The sequence below is a fragment of the Planococcus citri genome, chromosome 1 (genome assembly GCF_950023065.1).
Source record: "Planococcus citri chromosome 1, ihPlaCitr1.1, whole genome shotgun sequence".
NCBI classification, from domain to species: domain Eukaryota; kingdom Metazoa; phylum Arthropoda; class Insecta; order Hemiptera; family Pseudococcidae; genus Planococcus; species Planococcus citri.
Genome location: NC_088677.1, coordinates 74,716,881 through 74,730,080, shown reverse-complemented (window position 1 = coordinate 74,730,080; position 13,200 = coordinate 74,716,881). Strand labels below are relative to the sequence as shown.

At 36.1% G+C, this 13,200-nt stretch overlaps 2 protein-coding genes across 2 annotated transcripts; one reads left to right on the top strand and one right to left on the bottom strand.

Moving 5' to 3' along the window:
• Nucleotides 1-9: 9 nt before the first annotated feature.
• LOC135832480 (oxysterol-binding protein 1-like) lies at nucleotides 10-6,121 on the top strand. The gene is made up of 12 exons (XM_065345752.1): nucleotides 10-670; nucleotides 797-1,002; nucleotides 1,081-1,325; nucleotides 1,437-1,611; nucleotides 1,699-1,835; nucleotides 1,923-2,066; nucleotides 2,286-2,525; nucleotides 2,614-2,859; nucleotides 2,931-3,248; nucleotides 3,352-3,512; nucleotides 3,590-3,810; nucleotides 4,651-6,121. Exons 1-12 carry the CDS (start codon nucleotides 546-548, stop codon nucleotides 4,791-4,793), a joined length of 2,361 nt encoding a protein of 786 aa, XP_065201824.1. The 5' UTR covers nucleotides 10-545; the 3' UTR covers nucleotides 4,794-6,121.
• A 98-nt stretch (nucleotides 6,122-6,219) lies between these two features.
• Nucleotides 6,220-13,194, bottom strand: LOC135832490 (hippocampus abundant transcript 1 protein). Its single transcript, XM_065345764.1, has 12 exons — nucleotides 12,812-13,194; nucleotides 12,501-12,596; nucleotides 12,323-12,385; nucleotides 12,112-12,239; nucleotides 11,911-12,025; nucleotides 11,614-11,832; nucleotides 11,394-11,507; nucleotides 11,142-11,323; nucleotides 10,966-11,063; nucleotides 9,469-9,653; nucleotides 9,256-9,367; nucleotides 6,220-8,577 (listed from the first exon to the last, which is right to left on the bottom strand). The coding sequence occupies exons 1-12, from the start codon at nucleotides 12,887-12,889 to the stop codon at nucleotides 8,498-8,500; spliced, it is 1,470 nt and encodes a 489-aa protein (XP_065201836.1). The 5' UTR covers nucleotides 12,890-13,194; the 3' UTR covers nucleotides 6,220-8,497.
• Between the last annotated feature and the right edge of the window lie 6 nt (nucleotides 13,195-13,200).

The window sequence follows — 13,200 nt, the reverse complement described above, 5'->3', positions numbered from 1 at the left end:
AAACGAGTAGTGTTGTAAAAAGCGAAATTTTTTTAAAAATATTCTACGAGGAAGTCGCGGTTTGGTTTATCAGTTACTTTACTTCAGTTCATTGACCTGAGACAGAAAAAAAGGACTCTTTAGCCTGGAGGCCCTTATTCGAGCGAATCTTTCAAACGCATTCTGCATTTGTATTGGTAATTTTTCCCTGTACGTGTGTCGATGTGGTGTGTCTGTGTCATATCAGTTATCTCGCTGGACATGGACATTATCAACATTCAACAACAAAACAATTCATCACGTAAATTCAGACAGCTGATCTGATTTCAATTCTTATTAGGTACTTCGAGAAAATGTATCACTATTAAATTTTGTAGAAATACGCGTATACGTACATTATATTCGATGGTTCTGTCTTGAGTTGGCTTAATCCTTCTATTAGTTTTCTATTGGTATAATGCAACGGAAAACAGTATCTTCAGTGATAACGATTACGTGGTGTTTTGAGCCTCGTACACGAGTAATTCGCGAATATTGCTGATTGTTATGTTCAGAGTGATACGAATATGGCTGAAAAAGCGACTCGTACCGAACCCGACATGCAAGGATGGCTGCTGAAGTGGACAAACTACGTCAAAGGGTATCAACGTCGTTGGTTCGTTCTCTCTAACGGATTGCTGAGCTATTACAGGTTGGTAGAACAAAGTAGCGATCAACATTTTCCCATGGTTCTGTGGTTTCATTAAGAAAGCAATCCACGCTGATATTTTATACGAGTGTGAAGTTAATCCGACTAAAACCCATCGTTTCGTTGCAGAAATCAAGCTGAAATGGTTCATACGTGTCGTGGCACTGTCAGTCTTCACGGTGCTTTCATTCATACCGAAGATTCGTGTACTTTTGTGATTTCAAACGGTGGCGCTCAAACTTTCTACATTAAAGCTTCGAACGAAGTGGAAAGGCAGACTTGGGTTACAGCTTTAGAGTTGGCTAAAGCTAAAGCCATTCAACAAATTGAAACAGGTATTGTGTACTAGGCGACGTGTCGTCTCTCGAGACGTTTTTTTAATCTATATATATATCACGTTTCTGCTGTCGCAGACTCAACGGAAGACTCGGTCAGTGAAAACGCCAAAGTTGAAGTGATGACTGCCATTAAAGTTCTGAGCCAAAAAATGGAGGATCTACAAATATGCAACGACTTAATCATAAAACATGGAAACAGTTTGCAGAAATCGCTTTCAGAACTAGAATCATTGGACGCTGTCGCCGATATCACCGTGAGAATAAAATCCATCAACGAACGAGCCACTTTGTATCGGATAGCTTCGAATACGATGATCAACGTACGTTTGTGAATTTTCACTCGTTAGTTATTACGAATTATTGCCCTCGAAGGGAATCGTCGTAAAGTACACAACTCTTAATACGTAATTATTTTCCATCTATGTACACAGACGTGTTTAGAGTACCTAGAATTGGCCCAAAGTCAAGGTAAAAAATGGCAAAAAATGTTGCAACACGAGAGAGAACAACGAATACAACTGGAAGAGATGGTGGAGCAACTAGCCAGAGAACAGTCTGCCTTGGAGCGAGTTTCTAAACCGTCGGAAAATATTGAAAATGTCGCCGGTAAGATTTTCGCCACTGTATCGTATTTTGTCGACTTTTCCTTTATTATTTGTACGTATTGTTGATGCTGATTATTCTCCTGCGCAGAAAATTCGTCGTCTGAAGATGAAAATACAGAATTTTACGACGCTCAAGGAGGCGAAAATTCCGATTCTTCGTCGGTGAATTATTTAGAAAAACGTTCTCGTAACGCTGCTAGGCACAATTCTTTATCTAATACGCAAGTTAGTTTTGTTTTCTCGATGATTTAGTACGACATTGGATTTCATTGTAATGTATTGTCGAATATTGACGTTTTTCGTTTATTCAAGATGTTCGATAAGATTGTCAGCGAAGAATTAGCCGCTGATGACAGTTCGAGCAGCGATGTGGACGATATGACTGAATCGGCGGCCATTTTGACAGCCGCGATACGTTCTTCCGCAACGATTAAAAACAAAAAATCAGTATTATTGGTGAGAGATAATTTGATTATTGACGTAAGTACGGCGAATGAAAAAAAAACTCTCTCGACCGACAGCGCAGAAAGTACAGATTCGCGTAACAAAAGTTGGCAGCTGATGTCTACCTTTTGCGCGACCTTTAGTCGAGAAACTTTTTTTATATGCCGTACTTCGTATGTAGTACTCGGTCTGCAACGAGTATAAAAACTTGACGAAAAAATTATACTGTAGCATAGAGATACCGAAAGCAACACGCTGAATAATAATCGCGATTTCTCGTCCAGTCGAAATGAAGCTTTATTGGTTCTGTCTGAAAATGCGAAAAACGCGTTGCAAGAAGTGAAAAATAATCCGAGAAAGAAAGGTACGCCTCGACGATGTCGTATTCCGGACAAACCGCATCATCCGTTGCATATTTGGAGCATAATGAAAAATTGTATCGGTAAAGATCTATCGAAAATTCCGATGCCCGTAAGTTGAACATCTCCTTATCGCGTCTGTAGATTTCCGTTTCGCAACAAAGACTTGATCAATTTTTGTGGTGCGTATCTTAACGTAGGTCAACTTTTCGGAGCCATTGTCGATGTTGCAAAGACTGACGGAAGACTTCGAATACGCCAACGTACTTGACGCCGCTGCAAAGTGCACAGATCCGTTCGAAAGACTCGCTTATATCGCCGCATTTACCATATCCTCGTACTCGACGACCACCACCAGAACAGGAAAACCGTTCAATCCGCTTCTCGGTGAAACTTACGAATGCGACAGATCGTGCGATTTAGGTTGGAGAGTTGTTAGCGAGCAGGTAAGTAAACCGAGTAGCGACGTCGCGTTAGTGCCCGATCACATTTTACCAAATCGAATACATTATCGTAGGTATCTCATCATCCTCCGATTGCTGCTCAACATTGCGAAGGAAAAAGCTGGATTAGTTGGCAGGAGTTCACGATGTCTTCCAAATTTCGCGGCAAATATTTACAACTCACGCCCTCCGGCACTTCTCATTTGCAGTTCAAAGATTCCGACGATTATTATACCTGGTGTAAAGTCACCACAACCGTTCATAATATCATCGTTGGCAAATTATGGGTCGATCAAGAAGGCGAGATGGAAATCATCAATCATAAAAATGGTTCCAAATGTCGTTTAACTTACGTGCCGTACAGTTATTTTTCTCGTGACCAACAAAGAAAGGTACGTGAACGACGAACGTATCATACTTTTCTAGTTTCTACTCCGTAGTGAGTAGATATAGATGGTAGCTTCATCTTGGCTGTAATAAAATGTCAACTTTCAGGTGAAAGGTATTGTAATTGATAAACAAGGCGAAGCGAAGTGGGTGATAAACGGTACTTGGGATAATAAAGTTGAAATCGCTCCGGTCACCAAAGTTGATAAGGAAACGGGTTCTTGGAAAACTGGTTCTTGCGTGGCTGTCTGGCAAAGAATCTTACCATCGTAATACTTATTGACTTTTGATATACGTATATTTCTTGCGACTGCATTAAATTAATAAATATAAATAATTGTCGCAGAATCGATAGTGAAAAGTATTATAACTTCACCGAACTGGCGTGCCAACTCAACGAGATGGAAGAAAATATCGCACCTACTGATTCTCGGTTGAGGCCTGATCAACGTCTGATGGAACTGGGCATGTGGGATGAAGCGAATATTGAAAAGTTACGTTTGGAAGAGAAACAGCGGCAAAAACGTAAAGAAAGAAGTTTTCAGAATGAAGATGCTACAGAATGCGGTAAGAAAGTGTTTCGAAAATCATATTTAACCCCTGGGGTAGGGAGGGTCAATGTTGAAAAGTACAGAAAGGTCAATTTTTTGGAGGAGCATATTTTGGCTCCCAATGGATGAAAAGGGTCGATAATCGTACCATTTGTCGCTACTGCTCCTGCAATCAATATATCCAAATTTCAGTCTCTTAGGTCATTCCCGCCTCACTTAAGGTGGAATTAATATGAAAAAATCTTATATTACCCCTATTATTGATCCTGCTACCCTAAAAATTCACCTAGGGCCCCCAAATTTTTATCATACAATGATAGGGTGTCACTTGAATCTACTTTTTGCTGGTTTAAACCTTTCAACCCCCATTTGACCTCTTTCCAGGGTCAAAAACGTTGATTTTTTTGGACTATTAGTAGTGTTTTTTGACGTTTGGGAAAGCCTGCAGTTCCTCCAAATAGACTTAGAGGGTCCAAACTTGTAGAGTGCAATCAGATCAGATGCCTGAGGTGCCGTTTGCAGGTTTCGACCTGCCAACCGTATTCGATCCCTCTCTCGGTTCAAAAAAGGTGCATTTTCAGGCTATTTTACCAATTTTATGTGTTACATGACCTTTAGGACAGCCTGTAGCTCCTCCAAAGTGAACATTGTACTGTTGTATTGTAAATTTTAAAACCCCCATCATGCCTCCATAGGTATCATTTTAATTCTACAATTAATTAACATCACCATAACGCTTAAAAAGGTCACAAAGTTTCCTGTACAAAAATTTGGCTTAGCAGCTGACTGCCACGACTTTTTTTAAATTTTATTATTCGAACTTTAACTTTACATTTTTCATTTATTTTATTTTCAGGTGATATTCATCAAACTCACGAACCTGTCTGGTTTCGAAGAGAGATGGATACCCATACTGGTGACTATATGTATTCTTATAATAATCTTTATTGGGATTGTAAAGATAAACGGGATTGGAGTCGATGTCCGAGTATATTTTAATGGATAAACCGGTCAAATTTCGTTTTATTTATTTGTTTTTCTACAGATGTAGAATTAGAAGAACGAAATAATGTTTTGTGATTGTTGCCAAATTCTATTTACCATTTAAATTTTATAACTCGATATATGTGTATCGATTACCTATTGTACATATATCGCGTGTAACATTTTTATTTAGGTACCTACCGACGTGTAAATACGATAGAAAAAATTGTTTTTGCATTTGCATAGCGATTATAAGAATATGGTTGGCGTTGATGTTTGGAAATGTTATCTCATTGCTTTTGAGTGTAAAACGAATTCCATCACCATCGAACTACACCCGTTAATAAACATGCGTTAAGTTTCATTTTTTAATATTAATTTTTCTGTTATTCGTTGATATACGCTTGTTGATTTATTTTTGCGAATATTTGTTAGGCTATCGTTGATATATGATTTTTATGAAAATGAATACGAATGAAGATTCGGAGTATAATAATATTGTTACCATGAATTATTTGTACGATTAAGAAAGTTTAATGCTTCATCGATGGATTAATTTCAAAACTTCTTCTTTTTTCTTCCTCTTATTTTTTATTCTATCGCTGTTGAAACTTGAAAGGTCTAACCTTACTTTACTGATGCATTTTTGTATTCATCTCGAGCTAATGTTACCCTTTAAAATTAGAAAAAAATTGATTCCAAACCATTAACTATTTAATTCAGTTTTTTTTTCAACATCTCTAAAACTTATTGATTAAAATAGCGAGATTACCTGCTCTCGCGTGTGAATTATTTCCATAATTCCTAGAATACTTGGTTTTTGATTTATTCTCAAAAAACTAAAATTTTGTGTTACTCGCAATTGAAGTTTTTTTGAAAAATTTTCAACGGACCTGTATATTCTTGTTTTTTAGTAACAAAATGACAAAATGACAACCTAGAATATTAGAAAATGTTCTAAATGAATTTTAAGATTTTTAAGGGTATATTAAAGATCAAAATTGAAAGAAAAAAAACGAAATTCTCAAATTTCATGGAAAAATGAAGGTAAACTTTGAAAAGCTCTCTGGTAAAATCATGATGTTTACCTTAAGATCCCTTTTACTGGACACCGTCACATATAATTATTATGTACTTACTTTTTAATTACCAACATAATTATTTTCCTTTAGCAATTTTGATTAACATTTATTTTACAGCATTTACGCATGTGATGAATACCTACATCTTATTTCCTACCAATTGTACGTTAATTAATTATCTAGTCAGTGTTGTTGCTTTGAATCTGATCAATAATGATGTATCTTTGATTGTTATTCTCAAAAGTAAAGGCGTATAATTTACATTTTTATAACTTATTCAACTCAGCTATGCTCTTGATAGACTAGATAGACAATCCTACCTTAACTAAAGTAGAAATTTGGAGAAAAAAATAATCGCAACCGTCGCAATACATTTAATTAGTTTAATAGAAAAAAAAACAAACAAACTGCAATGAAAGAATCAACGAGCAATTCTTGCTTTAAAAAATAAGAAGATGCAAATTGAAGTTTTTAGATGCACGATGCAATAAACATTATAGGTATTTTAAATGATAAATACAAACAACTTAGGATATAAAAAATATCAACACAAAAACACAACAATCTTTTAACGATAATGAAATAAAACATCACAGATATTGAAGAAGTACACATAATTACAAACATTATACATACATAGCATACCTAGTTTACGTACATACCGTATGTATGACTACAATGATATAAAATTAAAATTACTTACATTACATCGTGAACATGATTAGATTAAAAAACAAAAAAACAACAACAACAACAAACAGCAATTAACTCGGAGGTTCCCTCAAAGAAAACGCCTCAGGGTTAGGAGATCTTTTTTCCTTAGAACTGTAAATTGAATTTGAAGTATTCAACGCACAATTTTTGCTGTTCAAATTCACCTCATGAAAGAGTCAGCTTTTCAAAAAAAAAATTGTCAATCACATCTCCTCATTCACAACAATGCTACCAGAAAAAAGACTCCTTGTTTGGGGGAACCTTTTAATTTATTTTCTCTTTTTAAAAAAAATTATCCCCACTTTCCAGTTTTTACTTTTGTACGCAAAAAAAAATCCTAAAATTTTTCAAATGAGCACAATATTTTCTGAAGTAAAAAATCTCAAGGTGAAAAAAATGGTAATACATTGATAGATTTTTTTTAAAAAGTCAAATTGTTCAACTAAAAAAAAAAACGAAAAATAAATGATTAAATGAAGCAAGACAGACATCCATTTTATACACATGTGAAGTTGGTGGAAAAAAAATGTAACTTGGAAAAGCTATAAAAATCTAAACCTTAATTAACTAAACGTCGAAAACTTATATTACAGATCCTCAGTAAAATTTGATTTTTAATAAAATAAAGGTCCCTGTGAGAAATTGAATGAATAAAAGAACAAGAACATGCATCATTCAACTACGTCTCGACATTCCTTTTCTGATTCTTTCTTAAATGAGATGGTCTACCATAACACTGATGCTCCACTTGAAAATAGCAAAATCCAGAGGTAGTAAATTACAAGATAATCGCCCGTAATTTCTCCACTTCATAACCAGTTCTTTGGTAGGTAATTTCAGAAATGTTAGTGACCTCTTTGGAAGGGTTTGGCCAAACATAAAATGGCAACCAAAACTCATCTTTGGGAATGAGTCAACCTCCTACAAATAAACAACCATTTCTCCTCGAGCCCACTGCCATTTGTCTTTCGCCTTTCATAGTTTGTTGTCAAGTTGTGAAGTTGTGCACTAGCTTTACTCTTATTTCATTTCTTTATCAAAACTAAAATGATGCCAGATAATGCATCTAATGGAGAAAGAGTTGATACTGAAGACCAGCAGTCAACAGTCAACACCAACAGTGAGTTATTTATATTTTTAGTGAACTATGTAATTTGTCAGTTGTGCACATGGCACATTAAATTTCATCAGAGGTCTTTTCCTGCATTCTGGGTCAAGATCCCACTTCTGACGTTCTGACCCTTTTTGAAATAGCTTTTCACGTTGATAATGGAAAAAAAGATTCAGATTTAAATATCTATAGAGAGAGCGACATTTCTATCCGTCTAACTATAGTAACTTTTTCTAGCTTAGGTTAACCATCTCAAAAATAGACAAATGCGTGAAGTTACAAATCCTATGACTAGATTTTTCCAACGTTCACTTTACACACGAAGATTTTTGAGTCAGAGTTAGGGCACTCGTTAAAATTAACAACAGCGAATCGATATATGTACTTGCGAGTTAAATGCTTAAACGCATCATTCCTCTTCACTTTTGAAAAAAAAAAAATCAGTAATTTAGCAGCTCTTAGGTAAATCAATAGAATATCACAAATTATAAAAATAGGTAGCGATCCACAAGGCATTGTACAATAAAACGATTATTTCATTTTTACAGTACTAATTCCGAGTCGATTTGGGGAACTGGCACTTTGAAAAAGTTGTCGAGTCTCGTTTTTGATAACCAACCCGAATGAATAAAAAAAAAGGCGCTTCAAAAATAAATGGTAATATAACGACGAACGTAATAATTATGAAATTGAAGGACGAAGAAATTCGCGAGGAATAAAACCTGAAAACGAGAAACAAAAATATGCTTCGAGAAGCTTACTTCGTATTCCGATTAGTCGCATTCTAGACAACAGACGAACACTAAAAATGACTAGAGAAGTACAGGACTAGAAGACGTATCGTTCTTCTTGTTACGCGTTTCTTGGCTGGAATCGAACGTTAAATTCATAGCTATGGAAAAAATCAACGACAAACAACATTATATAATCAGTTTCCGGTAGTACGCTGAGAGTTCGTATACAGGGTGTCCGGGGAGTGGTAGAACAAACTACAGATTTGGATACCGGGCACGAGTTGAGAAAAACGTATGATAAACAAGTTGCCTATCTTGAAAATTGAAGGGGCTACAAATGATTTACAATTTCAAAAAATCGCGATGAAAAAAATAAATGCAGAAATGAATACAAACTTTGTTATGGTTGTTTTTTTTCTTACTCTAAAATTTAAAAAAAAATTGAAGTCTGTTCAACAATTTTCTATTTGCAAAAAATTTCATTAAAATTACAACTTTCAAGTTTCAAAAACTTTTTAAATTTTAGAGTAAGAAAAAAAAATGACCATAACAAAATTTGTTTATTTTTCAACGTAGTATTCATTTCCGTAGGATTTAGTTTTTTTACCGCAATTTTTTGAAATTAAAAATCATTTGAAGGCCCCTCCAATTTGCAAGTTAGGCAAAAAATCATAATTGGTAATTTTGTTCATTTTTCAAAGTGCTAGCGATCCTCATGGTCAAAATTGGATTTTGAAAGAGTATTTTTTCTCTTAGTCGTGCCCAGTTGTATCCAAATCTGAAGTTTGTACCACCACTCCCCAGACACCATGTAGAACAATGAAACGCTGTTTTACTTGAAGTACTGGTCGTGGCGAATTTGACGTTATTTTCCGGTATGAACGACGCCAAGACTAAAGCGCATAACGTTAAAAACGAACCAAACAGAAAAGGTGGACCTCTGATTATCTGAAATTAAACGCCACCATAATTATTTGAGTAGTAGAAATCATACAAGAGAGCTGATTTTAATGAGTTGGAAAATCATCCGTTCGACAGTCGACACTTACCGTAGAATTTAAATCGTGATGAATACGCGATGTTTTATTACTAGTCAAAAGGTCTTTATCAGAAGGTAACAATGTTTCGTTGTAACTGAGATCTACATCGAAGAGGAAAAAGAAAATACCGAACAGGGCTGGACCGATCCCATTGCATAAGCTACGCACGCCCATAACGATACCTTGAATCAAACCTACGTAACATTGACAAAAAAATTTCAATCATTAGGAAAACAGCTAGTGAAAGTCAGCTTGAGGGGGGGGGGGTCACTCCGCCTCAATTCGACCAACCCACGTTTTTGAGTCATGTCGTTTGAAATTCGATTTCGCACAAATTTTTTTTACAAAGTCTACCCACTCAAACCCAATAAGTAAGAAACCCGCAAACAGTTTGGTCCCAGCCCCCTCAGATGGTTGGTGGGGGGGGGGCTTTAATTATTTTCACATTGTCTCGAGATACTAAACTTCGACAGCGCATGCCTCCAAAGTTATGATACTTGATCAAAAGTGATTTCACAGTTCGAAAGGGCATTGCATTTTGAACTTTTCAAGAATTTTGAAATTTTCAAAAGTTGAAAGTTTAAATTTCAAGATGGCGCTGTAAGTGGGAGCTGCTATTTAAAATTCTGAAAAAATTTCCATAAATGTACTTTTTGATGCCTTTTCAAAATATTTGATTTTCGAGATGGGATCGTTCAATGGAAGGGAAGCACCACCTCCCCTCAAATTTGGGCACAACTTTCAAAAAAAAATCTGGGGCATGTGATATATCGAATTGTATGTTTTTGGTGACGCTGAACACGAAAATGACGTCAGAATTTTGATTGGACCTAATCCACGGCCCCCAGCACCTCCCCAAAGAGGGTAAAAGTAAAAAAAATAGGTAAAAGTCCAACAAATAGCCTGAAATAGGTAATGATTTTCATATATGGGGTCCAATCAAAAATCTGACGTCATATTCGTGTTCAACGTCACCAAAAACATACCACTTGCCTCAGATTTTTCTTTTTGAAAGGTCTGCCTAAATTTGAAGGAGGGAGTGCTTCTCCAACATTAAAAGATCCCATCTCAAAAATTAGATATTTCGAAAAAGCATCAAAATGTACATCTATCTATGGAAATTTTTACAGGATTTCAAGCGCCATTTTGAAATTGAAATTTGAATTTTCGATTTGAAAGTTCAACGTTTAACGAAAATTTCAAAACACTTGAAGAGTTTAAAATGCAATGCCCTTTGAAACTCTGAAATCAGTTTTGATCAACGTATCATAACTTTGCAGTAATGTGCTGCCGAAGTTGAGTATCTCGAGATAATTTGAAAATAATTGAAGCCCCCCCCCACCTACTCACTGAGGTGTCTGGGAACAAACTGATTGAGGGTGTCTTACTTATTGGTTGGGTAGACATTGTAAAAAAAAATGAGCAAAATCGAAAGACACAAGTTTCAAAATCGCATTTTTTTGGTCGAATTGACATGGAATGACCCAGCTGAGGAATAATTGTTACCTTGTTTATCGCCGTCAGAGTGAACCGAAACGTACGCGCTTATGGCAGGATATGTAATTGAAGAGAAGGACGCCAAAAAACCAGCTATCCATACCATCCTGCGAAATAACGATCAGGTACATAGGTAAAAATAAAACAGATTAAAAAGGGGCACGAATAAAGGCGTAGATCATTACCAATCGAATGTGGCGAAACTAAACCATAATAAATGCATCGCTTCGCAAAACAGTCCCAGCAGAACTGTACGTTTTGGTCCCATGATTCTCATCAAGATACCGATTGAACTTTGAAAAATGACCGATAAAACTCCGACAGTGGCGATATAGATTACAACGTTACTCATACTGAATCCTATAACCTAAAAAACGAAAATAACAGAGTAGGTATGTGTACGTGTAAATGATCATCGGAGTGATAAGAATACTCACGTATCTAATGTACACCAAAATGCACGAATACACTCCTGCTTCGGGAATGAAAGAAAATACCACAGTAATACATATCAGCAACACGGTTTGGTCGATACCAACTTTCTTCAATAACTGAAAACCAATATTGGTACATTTATGTACGTACATCAGTAAAAATAGGATAATTTGAATTTCGCATAGGTAGTGTTTTTTTAAGAAAGTCTTTTCTAACTCTTACCGCAAAAGGATCGGCTTGTTCCCAAGAAAACTGAGTTTTATAATAACTATTGGACATTTTTTCTGGGTAACTTTCCGGCACCGCTACTAAAATGAACAACACATCGAATACAGCCACCGCTGTGGCTAGAGCGACCACAAAATTCTCGGAATATCTTTCCAATAAATAAGCACCCAATGCCGGACTGATGACGAAACTAGCAGCAAATGTGGCGGAAACCTGCAATTCGAATAACAGAAACGAGGTTACTTTTCACCTAATCGGCGAGGGCGAATAGCAATTTGTTCAGTTACTTACAACTCCGTAAGCGGCGCTTCGATCTTGCTCTTTGGTAACATCAGCCACATACGCAAATACCACCGAAAACGTAACGGCGAACACTCCGGAAATACTAGTTAATGCGAAAAACCACCTGCGAACAATCGAAATTAAATAAAATAAAAGAGAGCGCGAGCAATATCATCAAATTTTCAGCACAATTCGGTTCGGATAAATTACCAAGCATTCACGGCTAATAACGGTATAGGTAGGCAAGTGAAAAACACCGTTATCAGAAGAAAGAACTTTCTACCCCATACGTCCGATAGTGCGCCAATCAACGGAGCGCTAAGAAACGATAAAAGTCCCTGTAAAAAATTCAAACGAAATTAGAACAAAATTCAACGAGTATACGGTGTTCAAAAAGTAGGTACAGAAACAGATACACCACCTTGATTCCCATTATTATTCCATTCATTAAAAACATATGTCCCGGAAATAAACGTAACAAATTCTGAAAAACATAACACACAGCGGAATTAGGTACATATAAGGGCAACGATAGATACGTAGCTTCGGAAGGAAACGATAATTTAATGTACTGGTATTTCGTCGAGGGTTCAACTTACAGACATGACCGGCATCATCATCAATCCCCAAGCGAAGAATTCCAAAAATATTACAACCAACGCGTGAAAAACAGACGGTCTTCCGATTCCAGCCGACTGAAATTATACATAAAGCAAATGGATTAGAAGAGGAACAAGTACTGCCTAAATTGGATGGCCTCGTCGTATTCGAACCAAAAGAATTCCAAGAAAATGATCATTAGCAGTAGCTGAATAACGAAGGAAGGTATTCGAGTTCATCCAACATTCACATTCATTTCAACAGCTGAAAGTTGAAACAGAAAAGTTGCATGCGAATTGCGAATACTTACAGTGATGACATTGTCATTGATAACGGCTTTTCTGTTTTTGATTATCAAACTAGCGACTTTCTTTACTTTCTTCGTCATTATATCATACTCTGCGAAAGCACTTCACAACCAAACGATACAACGTTAGTGGATGATGACTGTTATATACGTCACGATACGATATAAATCAATTTGAAATTTGAACACATCTACATTAGTAACAACCATAGCTTAGCTCAAAACATTTCAAACGATACAACACCGACAGTGCCAGAGTCAACCGAAGCTACAATTAAAAACGAAGAGCTTTGAGCTTACATCAATAATTAATTAACTTTTTTGAGACAAAGTTGATTAAAATTTGTTGCAAAATCTCAGCTGCAAAATTTTCTTCTTGGAAAAAAGAAATA

Coding starts and splice junctions, on each gene's coding strand:
- LOC135832480 (XM_065345752.1), top strand. CDS start 546: ATGGCTGAAAAAGCGACTCGTACCGAACCCGACATGCAAGGATGGCTG. Junction 2,860..2,930: donor GGAGAGTTGTTAGCGAGCAG/GTAAGTAAACCG, acceptor ACATTATCGTAG/GTATCTCATCATCCTCCGAT. Junction 3,513..3,589: donor TGGCAAAGAATCTTACCATC/GTAATACTTATT, acceptor TAATTGTCGCAG/AATCGATAGTGAAAAGTATT.
- LOC135832490 (XM_065345764.1), bottom strand. CDS start 12,889: ATGACGAAGAAAGTAAAGAAAGTCGCTAGTTTGATAATCAAAAACAGA. Junction 12,240..12,322: donor GAATAATAATGGGAATCAAG/GTGGTGTATCTG, acceptor AATTTTTTACAG/GGACTTTTATCGTTTCTTAG. Junction 11,064..11,141: donor AGTTTCGCCACATTCGATTG/GTAATGATCTAC, acceptor GTTATTTCGCAG/GATGGTATGGATAGCTGGTT.